This window comes from Zootoca vivipara, chromosome 2 (assembly GCF_963506605.1).
Source record: "Zootoca vivipara chromosome 2, rZooViv1.1, whole genome shotgun sequence".
Taxonomy (NCBI): domain Eukaryota; kingdom Metazoa; phylum Chordata; class Lepidosauria; order Squamata; family Lacertidae; genus Zootoca; species Zootoca vivipara.
The window spans coordinates 41,703,563-41,723,973 of record NC_083277.1 but is presented as its reverse complement, the minus strand read 5'-3'; the positions used below and the strand labels follow the sequence as shown (position 1 = coordinate 41,723,973).

The following is a 20,411-nucleotide window of genomic DNA, read 5'->3' as shown; positions in this document are numbered from 1 at the left end:
CTGACTCTGACTCCTCTTCTTCCTCCTCCTCTTTTGGTGTCCTAGCCGTGACAGTCCCCTGTTTGATTTCATTGAGAGCTGCTTACGGAACAAGCATGAGATGGTGGTCTATGAAGCTGCATCTGCCATTGTTAACCTGCCCAGCTGCTCGGCTAAAGAACTGGCGCCGGCTGTGTCCGGTAAGTCTTTTCATTGTTGGAGGAAAGGGAGGCTTGCTGGACACATGCCAGTTTGGCTTTCTGGTTGTAAAACTGAAGTCTCACTGTCAATGAAAAGCACTCCTTTGCTGGGTTCAGTGCAGGATTCTCCAGCATCTTGAGGGTTGCTGTGTGTTGCAAAGCAGGCCTGTGAGTGCTGTACGATAACATCAGCAAAGTGACATGCAGGCAGGCTCATTGATTGAGATGGTGCATTTGAGTCCTGGGAAGATTGGATATGTGATGTAAGAAAGCCTTTGCCTAATGTTAGGCACCAGGCCAAAATGTTCCTCTTTAACCAGGCCTTTGCTTGATTTCATTGACATCTTATGCCCTTTTTAAATGTGTTAGGAGGGGGTGTTATTGAGTGATTGTTGTTTTTATTTTGATTATGTACTTTGTGGTTTTATAGTCTGATTTTATCCTGTGAACTGCCCTGAGACCATTGGGTATAGGGTAGTATGATAATGATAATAATAATAATAATAATAATAATAATAATAATAATAATAATAATATTTGCTAAGAAAAGTGTACTCTAAAAGGAATCAAAATCCACTGTGAATAGTAAGAGAGGCGTAAGTGAGTGGATGAACCACAACTTGATGCAGGAACAAAAACCTGGTCATGTCTTGTCATCTCCAACAGACAGCATCAACCAGGGGTAGCTAACATTGTGCCCCCCAGATTTTGTCAGACCTCAACTCCCATCATCCCCAGGCAGGCTGGTCAGTGGTCAGGAATGATGGGAATTGTAGTCTAGGAACATCTTGAGGGCACCACATTGACTATCTCAGCTTGGATTTGGTGACTGGTGGACGAAGCAATGTGCATTTGCCTCCTCTGGGGATGAGAGAAATATGTCTCTTCTGCAAACTTCTTGTGTTCCAGTTTCACACCTTATGCAGGCTGTGATCTGAATCGTTGCAGTATGGCTGATGTGGCCATCTTGCAAATAATCCTCTATTATTATTAATTTTGCAGTGTTGCAATTGTTCTGCAGTTCACCCAAAGCAGCACTTCGCTATGCAGCAGTCCGAACCCTCAACAAGGTAAGAAAGCTCATTTTTAAAAAAGTAAGACAGCTCAAAGAACTCTGACCAATTGGGTTTGCCTAGTTGGGTAGGGCTAAATTCTTAGTCTTTGGATAGGTGAAATAATAAAAAAGAAGTACCATTGCTTCTATGAGACCAGCTGATAGGAACAGATTTCACTCTGGTTATGTGTCCATTTCTTGGTTTTCTGAGCTGTGGTTTAAGAAGCTGGGAACAGGTTTTGAGGCCCACGTACTTCTTCCCCTGAACACTGTCTTAATTTTAAGTTGCAGCTCCTTTTTGCATCCCAAACAAGAAAATCTGGGTCAGCGTTCCACTAACCAGGATCAACTGTGAAGATTTGTGTTACTAAACTGGCATTAAACCACAGCATTAAACTGCATTTTATAGGCAAGGTGGAACTGTAGCTCAAAAATAGCAAGACAACAGCTGAAGTTGGAGCACAACAAAAACAGTTTAATAAATGGCAGTTTATTTGTGTCAGAAACTTTATGATTCTTTCCCATTGTGCCGGAATTGTGAACTCTCCCAGGGGCTCTTTTATTGAAGATACTCTTTATTCATGCTTACAAGTTCAGCCAGCCTGCAGGGAGCAAATTCTTCATTCTGTTCCTCACCGCTAGGTTGCTATGAAGCACCCGTCGGCTGTGACCGCCTGCAATCTTGATTTGGAGAATCTGGTCACAGACTCCAACCGCAGCATTGCTACCCTGGCCATCACCACCCTGCTGAAAACCGGCAGCGAAAGTAGCATTGACCGGCTCATGAAGCAGATCTCCTCTTTTATGTCTGAAATCTCCGACGAGTTCAAGGTATGGAAAGACTCATGTCTGGGGCTTTTATTGAGCTTTTCTGCTTGTGGGATGTGGGCTGGTGTGAGGCGCAACTCCGGTCATTCAGTGTGCTTGTTGCATTCCATCTTCTTTCCAGGTTGTTGTGGTACAGGCCATCAGCGCCCTCTGTCAGAAGTATCCACGCAAGCATGCCGTCCTCATGAACTTCCTCTTCACAATGCTGCGTGAGGAGGTAAGTGTCGCCGTTTGCATTGCTCTCCTCATGATTGGCTCAGGGCGATCTTTCTCCTGCAGCCTCTGCAACCCAAAATGGAAGCCTGCGTGACAGAAATATGACTAGCTTCAGGTTACAGCTTGGACTGCAGGAATCTGATACGCTGTAGAAGTCTTTTAACCCAGTACGTTTCCGAGCACAATTCATAGTGTTTGTGCTGACTTTTAAAGCCCTAGACGGCCTCAGCCCAGTATATCTGAAGGAGCGTCTCCACCCCCATCATTCTGCCCGGACACTGAGGTCTAGTGCCGAAGGCCTTCTGGTGGTTCCCTCACTGCGAGAAGCCAAGTTGCAGGGAACTAGGCAGAGGGCCTTCTCGGTGGTGGCGCCCGCCCTGTGGAACACCCTCCCATCAGATTTCAAGGAAATAAACAACTATCTGACTTTTAGAAGACATCTGAAGGCAGCCCTGTTTAGGGAAGTTTTTAATGTTTGATCTTTTATCGCTTTATTATTATTATTGTTGTTATTGTTATTATTGTTATTATTCTGGTGGGAGCCGCCCAGAGTGGCTGAGAAAACCCAGCCAGATGGGTGGGGTATAAATGATGATGATGATGATGATAATAATTAATAATAATAATAACTATTTCCCCACTTGAGTAATGTCAGTCAGATGCTACTACTGCTCGCAGGGCACATATGATACTTGCTTGTCAATATTAGCTAAAATCCACTCACCATTTCCTGCAGAAAAGCATTGCTTCCTGATTATGCTGTACTTATTTGTAGACTGGATGTGATGTACTCCTATACAAGGCCCGTTTGTGTGTGTGTAGGTGTGTGTGTTTTAATGGGCTTGGGCGTCAAACGTGTTGGTGGAGCAGGCACACCAGCCCTGCCCCAACATCTCCACCTACTTCACTCCTGACTTTTCTGTGGTGTGAGGCAAGGTCTGAAAGGGGCTTCCAGCAACCTTTGGAGAACGTCCTTAGAAACCTCTGCATGACTGGTGACCTTGATAAAGGCAAAGCAGTCACAAGGAGACTTTGACATGCATTTAGTCAGGCATGCTTAGAAGACCACATCAGACCTTCCCACTCAACATGGATCAGGTATCTGAAGAAGTGTGCATGCACCTGAAAGCTCATCCCAATGACAAACTTAGTTGGTCTCTAAGGTGCTACTGGAAGGGATTTTTTTTATTTTTTGTTTCGACTACGTCAGACCAACATGGCTACTTACCTGTAACAGGTACACACAAGTGTGCATGAGTGTAAATAAGGCTACAGTTTGTGTTGAGGGATTTTCCAAGGTGTTGCCTGGTGTTCGATTTTTTTTTTATCAGCCTGTCTCCATATTTTAGATTAGGGAAAGGGAGATGTTTTGGGTCCATGGGCCATGTCCTTATCAGAATTGGCCTCGTGGACCAAATTTGACAGGTGGGTGCTAGTTTTGCCAGCCCTGGGTGCTAGTTGCCACCTGTCTTGCACCAGCGCCCAGCCAGTTGTTGACCATTTCAGCACACTTCCCTCCACCTGAAAATCTGCTCTTGGCAATCTTATTTGCAGCCTGAGTTATATCAGCTTTTTCCTTTGCCAGTGCCACAGTGCTTGCCAAGGAATGAGTTACCCCTTTAAGCATTTTCACAGGCAGATCACCAACAGAAGTCAATTATTTTTCCAGATACTTTTTTTCTTTAAAAAAGCAATCTGATTGCAATGTCTGTTTTTCTAAATATATTAACCAGCTGCCAATATTTTCAGTTGTATTGCTTTCTGGTAAGATCTGGATAATATTACGACTGTTAAGGCTGATTTTTCTTTCCCTCTGACAATGGGATGTTCTGTTCTGATAGCTTTTTGTGTGGGTGGAGAGTATCGTCCCAAGTATTCTGGCTTCAGATGTTCCTCCCATTCAGTTTATTCCTAATGGCTCCAGGGCAAACAATCTGAGACGGCTGCAGCTTCAAATATGGACCGAACTTTAGATGAGGCAGCACATTTTAAAATCCTATAGGGCAAACAATGGTCTCTTTCCCTGCAAACATAGCCTATTCTACTTGTAATAACCAGCTGCTGGTTGTATCAGGGAAGATGAAATGTTCTTGTTTTCCTAGTATGTCATTTTATGAAATAATCCAATATTCTGTTTATTTGGGGGCTTCGTGGACATGAAAATATTATTGCATGATGGGCTGTCCCACCTCTGTCCATCCATTCTGTTTGATATGTGCCTTAATTTTGTTCTTGAAAACCTTCCTGCCAATGCTGTGATTTATAGCCAGTCCCTGGGGACTCTTCAGCAGAAGATTTAGGTTTGGAACAGAAGAAATGCAGAGCTTCAAAACCCAGCGCTCTGCATGCTGGAGGCTGTACTCAGGGTGCCTCCAGGCTGTCAGTGTTTTGTGGAAGGGATTCAGGCGCTTTGCTGGATCATTAGCTTTATGCAATTAAAGTGGATTAAAGTGTTCTGTCTCCCTAGCACAACAAATCCACTTTTTAAAAAGGACACTCTTCGATTTGGAAAGTGACAGCGAAGTGTGCTGCAGTGCGAGTTGAACAAATGATTAATGGGAAGATGTCTAACTACCCAGCAAGCAAATTGGGATGAGCGTAGGATGAATGCTCATTGTAGGGACATTCATGCCAGCACAGATTGGACTCGATCTAATCTCTGTATAAGCTTTGTGCAGACAAAGTGGGAAGAATGCTGAATAAACAGGTTGTCTTGAACAGGTTGTCTAAGGCTTTTCCTTTTGCACCTGTGCCTTCCAGTAAAGTCTGTCTCTGCACTTTTTCCAGGCTTTTATTCTCAGCCGTATGAATGAGAAACCCTTTTTGGTATCCCATTTTCTTTTTCCAACAGAAGGCAGCAAGCAAAAGAATTATAAAAATGCAAATTGTTTGGAGCAGGACAATGGAACAGGCAGGGTAGGTGGCAGGGTGTCCCTTTATAAAAGGAAAGCCTAAAATCCTAAAGATTCCAGACTCTTTGCTAAACAGTGCAGATGAGTAAGTGCCCTGACGCCCTCTTGCCTTGAAGTGCAGGTGAAAATTCATTATTACCCAGTAGCTTTTCTTTTCTTTTTAAGAAAGCTACTGTAAAAATAGAGCAACTATCCTCCACTGAGCTTTCACCCTGACTCATTCATGTTCCTATCCAGGGTGGCTTTGAGTACAAGCGAGCCATTGTTGAATGTATCATCGGCATCATTGAGGAGAACTCGGAGAGCAAGGAAACCGGACTCTCCCACCTGTGCGAGTTCATTGAAGACTGCGAGTTCACCGTCCTGGCCACCCGCATTCTCCACCTGCTGGGCCAGGAAGGGCCTAAGACCAACAACCCTTCAAAGTACATTCGTTTCATTTACAACAGAGTCGTCTTGGAACACGAGGAAGTCAGGGCAGGTACATGCACACATACAAGGAGCTTAGGTTGTCGGTCATTCTAGCTCAGGGTCGTCTGGGCTGCCTGGCTGTGGTACTCTCCAGGATTCAGGCAGGCAGGAGTCTTTCCTGTCCAGAGGTGCCAGGATTGGAACCTGGGACCTACTGCCTGCAAAGCATGACAGCCTCTCCTCTTTATGCTGTCGGGGATAATAGAGCTTTCCTGACTTGAAATCAAATCAAGGTAAATGGTCACTTGGGACCAGGGTTTAAATTTTAAAATAGGAACATTGCTTGATTTTTTTTCTGAACATTTTTATCCTTATGAAGCAAGGATGGGCAACCTGTAAGTCTCCAGGTGCTGTTTGGCTCCAACTCCCATCAGCCCCAGCTGGAAGGGACAATGGAAATTGTAGTTCAGTAGCATCTGATGTAAAGAATGTACTGAGAAAGAGCGCTGATACTTTACATGTAATAAGAGGATATCGGCTGCAAGGGATAGTTCAGATAATTCTGTTATATGAGGTTCTAATGATAACATAAAAGCGATTTGTTCCTAGTTCAGTCCTGTGAATATATTCCTATTCCATGCTTGGCTAAACCTTTAAGGCAGTGGTTTTCAACCAATGTGCCGTGGCACCCAGTGGTGCCTTGAATGAAGGTCAGGAGTACGGCAGGCAACACTGGCCTCTGTCCCTCTCTCCCTCCCTTCCTCCCTCTGATGTCCTCTCGCGTCTCTGCCTCCCAAAGGCTTGCACAGCTGTTTGTTGCGGCAGCCCTGGCGACAAGCTCTCCAGGTGAATGATGCCTCTGGGGCTGGCCAGGGGTTGCTTGCCAGATCCCTGTGGGGCAGTGTGAGGAGGCACCTCTCTTTGGGACAGGGGAAGCAGCTCAGAGACCAGTGGTGGCAGCTGCCAGCTGCCCAGAGGACTCCCAAGGAGAGGGAAGCAGAGAGGAGGCTGAGGGAAAACTCCACAAGGGAGGGTGTTCAAAAAGAGGCTGCCAACTCTGCAGGCAAGGGGCGACATAACTGGGCTCCTGAACCCCACAGGGGTGCTTCAGAAAGAAGGTAGCTGGTCAAGGCAGCCGTGGACCCAAAAAGGTTGAAAACGTCCGCTGTAAGAGTCTTCCCACCCTGTCTTCTCCAGCTGATCACCCCTCTTTCCTTTCTTTCTTACAGGTGCTGTGAGTGCTCTGGCTAAATTTGGGGCTCAGAATGAAGAAATGCTCCCCAGTGTCCTCGTGTTGCTGAAGAGGTGAGTTGGGATTAGAGCAGCAGGACCACATAGATCTAACCCAAAACATCCAAGGACGTGTCCGCACCTTCCTTGTTCAGTACTGCAACACCAGGCAGAAACACAAAAAAGTCTCCCTGGGAAAGATGGGCAGTTTTTTTGCTGTTGAAACAGCTCTGGAAAAAAAGCAGACATGCTGACTGTGTGGCCCCTAAGCTGATTTCATAATTACTCCTGCTGCTGTGTGGGAATCTGATTGGATGTGAAAGTCCTGCTGATTTTCCCCAAGCAAACGATGCACAGACCTGCTTTAAATTTCTGGCTTTCTTCTGATTTAGAAAAAAACTGGCTGGCTGGTCAGTGCTACTGGAAACCCAGCCAGATAGGTGGGGGGTATAAATAATAAGTTGTTGTTGTTGTTGTTGTTGTTGTTGTTGTTGTTGTTGTTGTTGTTGTTATACCACTGCAGCAAGGACTGTTGCTGTTGGATCCATGTCCCTGGCCAAAGAGGCAGAGCAGACAGAATCGAGACATCAGGGTTTCAGGCGGCCGGATTTGAGGATAGAACCAGTGCAGAAGGCTTAAGAAAATGAACAGAACATTTTTAATGGGAGCAGTAACGTCTCACTTTGCAAATCCCCAAAATAATAAAAACTGGAGGAAGGGAAATGCAGGATTGGGAAATGCCGAGTAAAAATATAAGACTTCCTCAGATGGAATAGACTGGAGAACTGTTAGAGGCCTAAACATAAGCACCAGAAAGTGCCGACGCAGCCTTGGGTTTGCTTCCGGAAGGAGGATTGAAGGAGGGCGGGTGTTGCGTGCATTGATGCAGCTCTCTGATCTTAGTCTCTGCAGCAGATAAGGAGCTTAGCAGGGTCAGCACAGATGCCTTGGTCTAAAGAAGGGATTGTTCCCAGGCTCGGATGCACTGAGGTGGCCACCCATTGCGGATTCACTCTTGTATTCGGCACCACAAAACAATCTTAGTGGGCTCTGAGTAAGCAGCTGTTTCCTGGCAGTTGTCAGCACTGGGGCAGGCAGGCTATATACGCTGCTGATCCCCTCACCGCAGAGCATGCCGTCCTCTTTCTTGACCATCTGGATTGGATTGACTTGGATAGGTCCATGTGAATTTAAGGGATTCCCACTGAGCAGAGCTCTCTGATCTTGATTTCAGGTGTGTGATGGATGATGACAATGAAGTGAGAGACAGGGCCACGTTCTACCTGAGTGTCCTGGAGCAGAAACAAAAAGCCCTCAATGCCGGCTACATCCTGAACGGTAACCAAGATGCCGATTTGGGGGCATGTGAAATGTAAAGTCACATTTACGGCTAGAATTTGCCATAATGTGGAACGGGTTTGGGGGAGTTAAAAAAAATATTGAAGACTGGTTTGACAGTTAGAATTGTAGGTGCTGTAGTTTGACCTGAAACTTCTGGTGGGGTTTTCTTTAAAAAAGAAAGAAAGAAAAGAAAGAAAGAAAGAAAGAAAGAAAGAAAGAAAGAAAGAAAGAAAGCTGACTTTCCAATTGCTTAGGCTAGATTAGGAAGCTGTTTTGTAGCCCAAAGTCTCAGGGCAAATTTTATACTGATATCAAAATTGTTCACAATCACATAAGACAAACCCAAAGGAAGGTCATGTATAAATCCTTAGTTCTGACTCAGGGAACTTAAAATTCTCAACTTGCTTACCCTACCACCCCCAAAACAATGCCACCCCTAGCTTAATTTTTATAAACAAATAAATAAATTATATTTTATTGAAAAGTTTCAATGAGAAGATAAAGTAGAAGGAAGGAGGGGGGCGGGGATGAAAAAGGAAGAGAGACCCGTAGCTTACTTAACTCTTATTTATGCTAAAATTCACCACATTGGCTCTTGCCAAAGCTACATACAGACTGACAAGGCCAGCTCAAAATGTTTACCTGGAGCACAAGTCTGCCCCTCCTCCTCCCAACTCCCCATTCCACATGGAGAAGCCAACTGGCCTGGCCTCTGAACCTTCCTTTGACACTGGTGGTGGGGTAGCATCCTATGCTGTGTATGAGACAGCTGGCTAGTTTTGGTTAGCCAAAAGAGACTGTGCAGCATATGTGCAGGTCTATCTTCCAATGGACGGGAAAGGCCAGGAGGCTTAGGAGGGTCCGGACCCTGCTGCCCATCTCCCCCAGTACAGTATCTGTTGCCCAAGGCACTTTGCCTAACAGTAGGGCCAGCCGTGCAGATTGATTCCCCTTCTATCCCAACCTAGTAACTGTCACCTTCCAACAGCTCATCATTTCCACCCTTAACGTAGACCAGTGCAGTTCCTCTCAGCCAAGGGGTTGGTTAGAACGAAGGAACAGGAAGGAAGGCAATAGATGGCCCCTTACTTCCACACCCACCAAGCTAGGACACCTAAGTGCGTTGTGCAGCATTGATGAATTGATGGTGTAGTAGGGGAAGGCTTGATGGATAACTCTGAAGGCTCCTTTTCGGTTGCCAGCATTTACTGACACTTTTCAAGTCTGTCCAATCTATCTGTGGGTCAGTGGAGATGGCTTCGTGTAGCATGAAGGGCAAATGGGGATTTTATCCTGATTCCCAGATCTGCTTCTCTTTCTGTGCAGATTGTAGAATAAGGCATAGCAGAGCCTCTGTGCCCCCTGAGCCCTGAATGGGAACAGATGCATGCCAGCTGTTTTGTACACAGCTCTCAGGAGGAGAGTCATCTCCATAGGTACCCTTTGGAGGTTATGAGTGTCCCCAGCTCCCTGAAATGCAGATATTCACCAGGAATGGATTTGCAGTGAAGCATTTGGTTCCTCTGCATCTGGATAGGAATATCTCCTCAGTGGGTAGTTGCTCCTAGCTCAATCAGCAACCTATTTAAACTGTCGGGGATTAAATTGGCCCCAAGCCAAGCCCTTTAAGCAGGTTTTGGGATGAGGCCATATGGAAGAGCAGATGTGGAGACTTAATTGAGCTCTGATTTATAAGGCGACAAAGAGGTCCCTGGTTTCCTGTTAAGTTCAATTTTGGTCACCCTTTCTCTTCTCCAGGATTGACTGTATCCATCCCTGGCCTGGAGAGGGCGCTACACCAATATACACTGGATCCTTCTGAAAAACCCTTTGACCTGAAGTCTGTTCCCTTGGCAACTGCCCCCATCACTGAACAAAGAACAGGTAATTGTAGAAATAACAAGGGACAAACTTTCTCATCAGTGTCTAGCGCAGCATGTTTCTTGGGGCTCCCCAGTTCTCTCTGCCCTTTCAAGGTGGCCCAGCTTGAATTTCATGGGCCCTTTTAACAGCAGCATCTGCGATATTATGAATTGCTTCAGTTTCATCTTGCTAAGACATCAGGGACCGTTTTCTTTTCCCCTTACCCTGCTACCTGATCAGAATATTGGTGCCATCTTCTTCCATTACGGTAATCAACCTGCTGTTTGTTCCTATTCTGGCTCCCCTCCCACCTCCTGTCCTGGTTTTCTAAATGAGCACCAAAAATAAGGTGCTGTTTCTCTGTAAGAGGTTCGATTCCCCTTTGGAATTACCACAACAGAGCTTCAGGTTAGCAAACGTGAATTACTGTACATGTGCTGTGTTTTTCTTGCTCCATTTGCAGAAAATGCTCCGGTGTCATCCATCAAGCAGCCAGAGAAAGTGGCAGCAAGCAGACAAGAAATATTCCAAGGTATGATATCACCTTGTATTTGAGAATAGAATGTGACAGTTGAGCAATTTGTAGGATTGTTCCCTCAGTCTTTCGACATCTGAGATTTTTTTCTGATAGATGAAGTGGTTTAACTAGAAATGTTTTTGGGGAGAGTAGAGTCAAGATCAACTACCTTTTTATGTATATAGCAGGTGGGGGAACTAGATCTGGCCACTGAGCTAGATCCTTATCTCCCCCACTTGTGGGCCAACTTTGACCAAATAGAAACAGACAAATTGCCAGTTCCAGATGGCATCCACCGCAAGAACTCAAATGTGATATCTTCTAAACAGAAATATGAAACTTTTCCCTCAGATCAACCTGCATACATTAGCTACTTTCCAGTTCTCAGGTAACACCATTTTTTAAAAAGGGATCCAGCGAAAATTCTGAAAGTTACAGGTCTGTTAGCTTAATGTTTGTTTGGGGAAAACTGGTGGAAAGTATTGTTAAGGATAAAATAGCTAAGCATATAAGAACAAGTCTTGTTGAAGTAGAACCAACTTGGCTTCTGTGAGGGAAAATCCTTTCTCACAAACCTATTAAGAGTTCTTTGATAGTGTCAACAAGCATAGATAAAGGTGATCTGTGGTGTACTTTGACTTTCAAAAAGCTTTCCACATGGTACCTCACCCAAGACTGCTGAGTAAGCAATTCCTGGATCAGGAATTGGTTAGGTGCTAGAAGCAGAGAGCAGGAACAAATGGAAGTCCCCCAGGGATCAGTACTGGGAACTTGTTCATAATTGAATAGGATGCTGGACTACATGGGCCATTCTCCTGATTCAGCAGGCTCTTCTTGTGGTGTTCTGTACTTAAATGTTTGTATCCATGTTTTACAGACAAGGGAACTGAGGCTGGGAGTTTTTTATGCCCCTAAAGCTATGGTCTAAGTAGAGCAGAAATCTTGAATAGGTTCCACTTGCCAACTCCCTCCCTCTCTCTCTCTGTCCCTGCACTTGACTTTAGAAATCATGCTCTGACAGTGAATGGAAACCGATTTGTTGCCTTTTTTAAAACTGTATTTTAGAACAATTAGCTGCCATCCCAGAGTTCCGCGAACTCGGCCCGCTGTTCAAGTCCTCTTCTGAGCCAGTGGCTCTTACAGAATTGGAGACGGAGTATGTGATCCACTGTACCAAGCACACGTTCACAAACCACATGGTGTTCCAGGTGGGTACTGCATTGAAAATACATGCGTAGTGACAGGAGTCTTTTCCATTTATAGATGAGTTAACGTCTGGACACCTCAGAGCTGTTTACAGTATAATATATGCACAGTGGGTGCAATAAAAATAATGTCACATGGTTTACCTTCAAATAAACGCCAAATATGGTTTCCATATCCATGAAAACAGTATCAGTATAAATAAAGTCAAATAGCATTTCAAGGCAGCATAAAGTAGAATCCTAACAAACATAAAACACCCTTTTCATACCACCACTTGCCCAGTCTCATGCTCACAACATCCGTTCCCCAATCACTACAATCATTTACTACCTTTGTCAACCAACCAACTGCACTCAGCACCCACATGCAAAGGATTGCTGCCAATCATATACATATAAGAGACACTCCTTCCATGGAGACTAGGACCCAACCAATGGATTCAAATTACAAGAACGGAGTTTCTGACTAAACATATGGAGGAACTTTCAGACAGTAAGAGGGTCCCTCAGGAGGTGGTGGATCCTCCTTCCTTGGAGGTTTTTAAGCAGGGGTTGGATGGCCATCTGTCATGGATGCTTTAACCGAGATTCCAGCATTGCAGGGGGCTGGACTAGAGTAGACGATCCTCGGGGCCCCTTCCAACTCTACGGTTCTGTGCTTGCACACCTCTCTGTCCTCCATCCAGGCAGTCAAGAGGCATACTTAGAGGTCAAGGGCATATTCTCGGGAGATAAAACACTCAGAGGTTCGAAGCAGGACCGTGGCTGGTGAAGAGATGTGGCCTGGGTCAAGTCTCAAGAGGCTTAGTTAGTTGGAGGGCTGCCTTTGGTCCCCGGTTCTGAGGTTCCCCATCCCTGCCCTAAGACTTAACCACATTGGGTCTGGGTTTAAACAAAATGAGTAACTGTGGTTCATTAAAAACAGAAGCAGAACCTTCCAACCTTCTTGTGGCTGAACTGGAGGAGGAGAACGGGGGGCATGCAAATAACACGGAGGCCTAGTGCCTAGAATGATTCATTTGGGGTTGTCCCTCCCAGAGGCCTCAGACCAGAGCATTTCCCTCAGCTAAGCATGGCCAGATAATCAATGCATGCAGTACAGCTCCACGAGGGTAGGTTAGATTAGCTTATGGCAAGGCACAGGTTCCTTTTTAGATCTGAAAGATGGGGAGATGTCCTAGTGGGTGCCTACCTGACCCCATTACAATGCTAAGAACCACTCTTGATGCTGATCCTAAAATATATGAAGATTTGTTTTACTACCGAAAGCGTATATGCCTTGGGAAATGTGCACTCCAGTGGTGATGCTGGAGGATGGAAAGCCATTCTTAAGGACGTTTCAGCCCAAGAAATACTGTAGCATAGGAAGCCAATGCAGGCAACACTCAACTTACACTGGGGTTAGGTTCCGGGGATAGGGTGTGAAGCATAGCTGCCAAGTTATCCCTTTTTTTAAGGGATTTTCCATTATGCTCAATAGGCTTCCTCGCGAGAAAAGGGAAAACTTGGCAGCTATGGTGTGAAGCCAAAATCATGTATTGTCAAAACTCATGGGGTTGCCAAAGTCTCTCCCCCCCCCCCCTGAAACATGCCTCTTTTCCACCCATTTTTATATTGATTGAGTGAGTAAGTGAATGATTGATTGATTGCCGAGCACTTAAAGCTGAATAGTTAAATGTGTGTAAGTTGTGAGTTACTGTATATGGTAATTGCATCATCATGGAAGCAGGCTCTGTGCCTATGCTGGCTCAAGAACTGCACTGGCCTACAGCTTAGTTGGGTGTGGTCAACCCAGGACCAGTGCAGGCACTATGCCTGCAGATGCACTGAAGCAATATGTCTGCTCCCTGCCTTCTGCAGTTATCTCCTTAAATGTGGGTCTTAATATGTGTGTCTTTGAAAACTATTGTTGGAAACCAGTTAACCTGAAAGACCGCCTACTCCTCTGTAAACCAGCAAGATCATTTATATCCTCTGCATATCTCACCCTACAGAATGTTATAGGATGGTGCCCCCTAAATGGGCATTTTCTGCTATTGCTCCTATATTCTGGAACACCCTTCCCTCTGAAGCAGCAACCACCAGTCACTTCAGTTGTCTTATAAAGAGACGTATTTTGGCCCAGGTTTTCCCTAATCCCTAAGATCATACTCTGTCTTAATGTAAATTCCCTGAATTTTTGTTTTTATATTACCCTTTTACTGAGCCCAGGATCTCCGTACATAGTGCCCAGGTTTGTGCCGTGGAGAGGTCACTTTGGTGCTAACACAGCAAAAACAACATGGGGGTGGGGCAGCAGGTTGCTGTGATTCTTTTGACAGCCTGGCTTTTCTCCCAGAGGGACACTCCGTTGTCTCTTGAGACAGACAGATGCCAACAATTGGTTTTATGTTGTATTTTTCGTTCCATTTTTGTGTTGTATATTGCTCAGAATTATTTTTAAAGAGAGATTAAGTGACTTAGAAATGCTTTTAAATAAACAACAACCCCAAACTTTACAGTACAGTACAGTAAAGTACATTCAGTATTTCGTGCCATGACATTCCTTGATTTTCCCCGATAGTTTGACTGCACAAACACCCTGAATGATCAGATCCTGGAAAATGTCACAGTGCAGATGGAGCCAACTGAGGCATATGAGGTCATTGGTTACATACCTGCCAAAAGTTTGCTGTACAACCAACCTGGCACTTGCTATACATTGATTGCATTGCCCGAAGAGGACCCAACAGCGGGTAACAAGATTTTTTGTTTTCTTCCCTTCTCAGTCAGACCAAGCTGCCTTGTAGTTTTGAGCTTGCAGCCCCTGTCCATTTTAACAAACATTAAATGACTTTTGAGAATTGACGTACTTTTTCTTTGAAGACTTGTCTCAAATGCAGTGCTCGGTTCTGTAAGTGCAAGGATCTAATTTTGCACAGTGGGACTGACTTTGCCCGCACGTGCCCTGCACCCGACTAAGATGCTCCAGATGGGGGCTGGGGGGATCCTGGAACAGATTTAGAGGTGTTCTTGGAGAGAGAGGGTGCCTTATGAGGAACGGCTTAGGGAGCTGGGTATGTTTAGCCTGGAGAAAAGAAGGTTAAGGGGTGATATGATAACCATGTTCAAATATATAAAAGGATGTCATATAGAGGAGGGAGAAAGGTTGTTTTCTACTGCTCCAGAGAAGCGGACACGGAGCAATGGATTCAAACTACCGTACAAGAAAGAAGATTCCACCTAAACATTAGGAAGAACTTCCTGACAGTAAGAGCTGTTCAGCGGTGGAATTTGCTGCCAGGGAGTGTGGTGGAGTCTCCTTCTTTGGAGGTCTTTAAGCGGAGGCTTGACGGCCATATGTCAGGAATGCTTTGATGGTGTTTCCTGCTTGGCAGGGGGTTGGACTGGATGGCCCTTGTGGTCTCTTCCAACTCTATGATTCTATGAGAGAGAGGAATGTACCATTGTGCCAGCGTAAATCCTTGTGCAGATGGGACAGTTTATTAGTACTGCATTGGACACAAGCCTATAATAACAGTGTGTGAATTGTAGGCCTAAAGACTTCTAGACACCCTCTCTGTGGAAAAACCTTGTGTGCCTTGAGTGAGGTTGGTAGGTTAATTTGACTCTTCTGTCTAGGGGAGAACTGTCTTGTTGGGAAATTATAAAATTACAAGCAGTCCTCTCAGTCCTCAGTGACTTTTTAATAAATAGGCAGACTGGACCTAGGAGCTGAGACAGGAATATAAATTAACCTGTACATTTCACATTTCTTTGGGCTTGATTTTTTTCTTTTTCTTTTTGCCCTTTCTGCAGTGGCCTGTACGTTCAGCTGCATGATGAAATTCACTGTCAAGGACTGTGACCCGAACACTGGTGAAGCAGAGGAAGAGGGCTATGAGGACGAATATGTGGTAAGAGGAGATTTAGCTACTTTCCTGGTCTTTTACAATGTCACCTGAGATGTGCACCAAGGCAAGGCCATCCGGGGTGACATAGCTTTGCCCCCCGACCTCCTCTGGGGAGCCGTGGCTTGATCTAACAAATGCATTAGAAACCCTGTCTCATCAGGGCAGAGGATGGATTGACCAGCTTCTGAGCTAACAGGCCGTTGAGTCTCAGCATGTCCAGATGGCTGAGTGTCAAACCTGGGGTGTCCTGTCACCAGCTGCTCACACACAGACCTGGCTTATAACCAGCTGAATGTTGGCAGCCATTTACTTGAGGGCTGTGACATCTTCCTGGGGTCACACTTAAAATACCAAAGGCTCTATTCCCCCCTCCCCGAAGTATGAATACATAATAATATGCTCTACAGAGAGTATAACTGATGCACTGTTTGGAGGATAGTGATGAGCCAGCTTTTATGCTCAGTGGGTTTCATTTTATGATTTCCTGACAGCTTAGGGCACCATGGAAGTGTTCTGAGTGTCAAACCTGCAGGAATATTTTGCAGGGAGGGCTCCTTTCTCCCCCTTTCTTGGGAATTGTTGTTTTTTACTCCCACCATGCAACTGATATTTCGAGCCTGGGCTGTTTTACCTACTCCTGTGCAGAGATTTTGCTTGCCCTAAGACTTATCTTCTCCCTGCAGCTTCAGTCCCATTACACAGGGTGGCATTTCCTTTTTTCCGCTCTGAGGAGCAGACTGCACAATGCAACTTGAACCTGGCTCTGATCTATTGATTTTGCTTCTCCCTTTCTCCTGCCCAAGTTTTCTGGCAATTCCGCTGAGAGTCACATTCGCTGTGTGCGCTGCTCCAAAAGCTGCCCACTAAAAAGATCCATCATTTGGGAACGGGAAAAAGTGACAGCATTCAGTCTGCATTTGTGCCATATTAGAAATGACATAAATGACATGCTGTGTCATACTGCTAAAGGCTCAAAACACATTCTTTCTCTCTCTTTGTCTTTCGGCTGGTGTGCAAAGTTATTTTTTGGAGGGGCAGCACAAGCCCCTCCTCCATATGCAGACCATAATGTGAGTCAGGCTCCCTCCAGGGAGGCCTTGACTAAGTCTCCTTCCCCACCCTCAGGAAATAGCATGCAGATCAGTCTGTTTTGCATATTATTATTCTTTGGCGATCACTCGTAGCCGAGTAAGATTGTCTTCTATAAACACAGTTTTAACAGTGAATCCTTAAGTGACTGTGGAGGCCAATTCTGGATCCGCACGTCCTTCCACAGTGGGGACATTGGTTCCCGGGCGGGAGTTGATCACAGTGTGGATTTGCCAAGCATGCCTTCCTCTTAGCACGTTTCTCCCTTGCTTTCCGAGTTCGAGTGTCTTCAAAGTCCATGACACCTTTGGTGAAGGTTGTAGAGCACCCAACTCACACATAGTGGGCATGATTCATGGGATGAACTCTTTCAGCAGAAGCCAAGTGGAAGTGCTTCTGCTTGCGCAGCAGGGCTTTTCCGACTGCCTCTTCCCCTGTGTGCCCCCCCAAAAAAATTGGCTTTTCGAGGGGATGGTCAGGAAAACACTCAGAAGAGCATGCAGGGAGAGGGGCAATCCTTCCATCTGGCAAGCGGGTGTCTGTAATAGTGCGACTTGGAAGGGCACACCGCTCCTCCATCCAGAGTGTGATTTGGGTGCCGGCCCAGTGATTCTGTGGAAAGACGGGCATTAAGGGAGGCTGAAGACTAGATGGTTGGTAAAGGAGAGGGAGTACAGAAGGAGGCAGAGTCACAGGCATATAGAGTACTCTGCAAAACACAGAACACCTTGGCCAGCATCCCTCTAAATCCAGGGGTGAGGAACCTTTTTGACTCCAGGGGCCAAATCCTCATTAGGATCAGCCTCGTGGGCCAAAATCTGTGGGTGGGTGTGGCTGCTGATCTGTCAGTCACATGACACATGATTGGCAGGTGGCCAACCTGGGGAACAATGCAATCCTTTTAAAACATTCTCCTGTCTTAAAGCTGCTAAGTGCCCTTTGAAGCAGCCTCCAAACCATAGCTGTCAAGTTTTCCCTTTTCTCACGAGGAAGCCTATTCAGCATAAGGGAATTTCCCTTAAAAAGGGGGAGAACTTGACAGCTATGCTCCAAACCCTCCTTTAAATTGGAAGGAGCAAGAGGAGAGATGCCTTAAAGTGACGAGGGTTACAGCTGTTCAATGAGCCAATGGCAAAGCTTGATACAGAGTGATATCGTTTCACATATCCTTTTTTTATATATTAGCTGGAAGACATCGAGGTGACCATAGCAGATCACATCCAAAGGGTTCTGAAGCCAAATTTTGGAGCAGCCTGGGAAGAAGTTGGCGATGAGTTTGAAAAAGAAGAGACTTTCACGTTATCCACAGTGAAAACACTGGAAGGTAATACTTGTGGGGCTCTTGACATGCTTTCTCCCTCCCCACCCCCCGAGTTTTTAAAGTATTTTTTCTTGGATTGTGATATGGTCCCCAATCTATTTCTTTCCACAGAGGCAGTAGGCAATATTGTCAAGTTTCTAGGGATGCAGCCCTGCGAGCGGTCAGATAAAGTGCCTGAAAACAAGAACTCTCATGCCTTGTACCTGGCAGGTGAGTTGTTGTGCTAATATATTGCTTTCCATTTTTGTGGTGACCCTAATGGGTACGGCTGAGTAGGTAACTTACAAAGTAACTACCGAAGTATAACACTGGATAACTGTTATACCAAAACATTATTAACGTAAAGGCCGTTCTAATTTTCAGGTCTTTTTCTTTTTAAGTGCCGTATGTTTCTTTGGAATTTTAGTTTAATGCTCTCGAGGTAGCAGAGATGCAGAATTCTTCTAAGCATTTGTGATGCTGATGGATAGCCTAATGCTATTGTCTTGCTTATATCTACTACAGGTGTATTTCGGGGTGGCCACGATCTCTTGGTTCGTTCTCGTCTCGTCCTGACAGACATTGTGACGATGCAAGTCACAGCACGGAGTGGAGAAGAACTTCCTGTGGATGTTGTCATGGCCTCTGTTGGTTAAACGCAATATAGGACTTGAGATTTCAAACTCTGAAGCCAAAGGGGGTGTTGGAAATGTATCCCCACTACTCTGGACGCTGAGAGAATCATTAGAACATTAGGCTCTTTTTCTAATTAGGGAAAAAAATGAAAATTGTTGTGTGAGTTTAAAGCTAAAGAGTGTTTAAAGTATGATCAGAGGTTTTCTGAAATACTGAACCAGTAATTTTTTTCAGGATCTCTAAACCATTTCAAAAGAGCATCCTTTTCATATCAAACTCTGCAGGATCCCGGTGCCTAAAGATGCTCACACCAGCTCCTGTTATAGCAACAGTGTGTCAGATCCTTTCTGTGATCAGCGAGAGCCTTTCCTATTATGGCAATTTCTATTTTTGTTTGACATGTTTTAAGCCCTTCAAAACGGATCATAAAACTAAAAGCATCCATTTACTCTCATTGCCCCTACGAGTTTAGTTTCTTTATTGTGGCATTAAAATAGAAGACAACATTCTCTTTCCTTATCTGTATTCAATAAAATACAGTAACCCCAAAAGGCTGCCTTGGTATTCTCAAGAATTTGAAAGGAAGTAAATGCCTCAAAGTAATATCTCTTGCCCACATTAGAATGCAATTGCAGCCACAGAATACAAATTCAGTGGACCTGTTACTTGTTCCTATCAAACCTGACTGACTTCCCTTTCCATTAAGGATAGTTGACCCCAGTTTTTCTTTTATTAAAACAATTAAGTTATGCACAAATGTAAAAAGATGTTTCTGGTGGCAGTAATTGGCAGCAGAGAAGCAGCAGGGGTGATCTAGAGTGGAGAAACAGTGAATAGAGAAACGTTTCGCTTCTGGCCCTACTATATTGCTCCCATTCACCCTCTACCAAAGCAGTTTTTCCATGCTAACAACATCAAAATAAAGCAATTGGCCTACCATATCACACAGGTTGGTCCTAAAATAGGATGTCTCTTTTTTGTATTTTACAGTATGTGGGGAAAAGAATTGGTCTAATAAATTGCTGATAGTCACATTGCTTCATTGATTGTAATGCATGTTTTAAATAATTAGCCAGCATTTTATTTTATTGAAGGTACTTGGAGTTTTGTTTTATTTATATGGGCTAATATTGTGCTTTGTTCTACTCTGCATAATTTTGTACATAAAAGTTGTGCCATGTAAGCTCAAGATTTAAACAGTATAGCGTTCTTTTTGAAAAGTATGTGGTTGGTCATTATGGTTGTGAAGGGGGTTGTGTACAGCCACATTTCATATTTATATGGCTTTGGCAAGGAGAGGAATAGTTTTACAGAGAGCAGATAAGGGCAAGTTCGCCCATAAGTTATATGCTCAGGCTTCACATTTAGCAAAGCTCCTGCCAGTTCTGGTTCCTTCAGAGTCTACCTGCAGAGTACATACATTTTCAAACACATCACTCATATTCACATTATTATAGGGGTTGTGCCCCCAATACCTTACATGTAGCTCAAAAAATGTGTGCAATGGCCCTAAGGATTGTCAAAGACGGCACCAGATATGTTCAGCATTAAAACACTTCTCTTCCACTGCTTCAAACGCCCATTAGCAAGATGCCTTGTATTAAGTCAGATCATTGGTTCATCTACCCCAGGATTGTCTACTCTTGAACAGCAGTGGCCATCCTGGGTTTGAGATGGGTCTTTCCCATCCCTACCTGGAAATGCTAAGAATTGCACCTGGGAGCATCCATTTGCAAA

The 20,411-nt window shown here is 44.8% G+C and overlaps 1 protein-coding gene across 3 annotated transcripts in view; it reads left to right on the top strand.

Annotated features, from left to right (window-relative positions):
* The window catches only part of COPG1 (COPI coat complex subunit gamma 1), a 30,310-nt gene extending 10,439 nt beyond the window's left edge, over positions 1 to 19,871 (top strand). For all 3 annotated transcript variants that reach the window (XM_035106430.2, XM_035106431.2, XM_035106429.2), the window contains exons 10-24: positions 46 to 179; positions 1,182 to 1,249; positions 1,876 to 2,064; positions 2,183 to 2,278; positions 5,427 to 5,670; positions 6,830 to 6,905; positions 8,065 to 8,168; positions 9,930 to 10,055; positions 10,498 to 10,566; positions 11,617 to 11,759; positions 14,320 to 14,491; positions 15,555 to 15,652; positions 17,924 to 18,062; positions 18,171 to 18,269; positions 18,564 to 19,871. In XM_035106430.2, the coding sequence (XP_034962321.2) occupies positions 46 to 179; positions 1,182 to 1,249; positions 1,876 to 2,064; positions 2,183 to 2,278; positions 5,427 to 5,670; positions 6,830 to 6,905; positions 8,065 to 8,168; positions 9,930 to 10,055; positions 10,498 to 10,566; positions 11,617 to 11,759; positions 14,320 to 14,491; positions 15,555 to 15,652; positions 17,924 to 18,062; positions 18,171 to 18,269; positions 18,564 to 18,694 (1,888 nt within the window). In that variant the 3' untranslated portion in view covers positions 18,695 to 19,871. The remainder of the gene's footprint in view (positions 1 to 45; positions 180 to 1,181; positions 1,250 to 1,875; positions 2,065 to 2,182; positions 2,279 to 5,426; positions 5,671 to 6,829; positions 6,906 to 8,064; positions 8,169 to 9,929; positions 10,056 to 10,497; positions 10,567 to 11,616; positions 11,760 to 14,319; positions 14,492 to 15,554; positions 15,653 to 17,923; positions 18,063 to 18,170; positions 18,270 to 18,563) is intronic.
* The last annotated feature ends 540 nt before the right edge of the window (positions 19,872 to 20,411 follow it).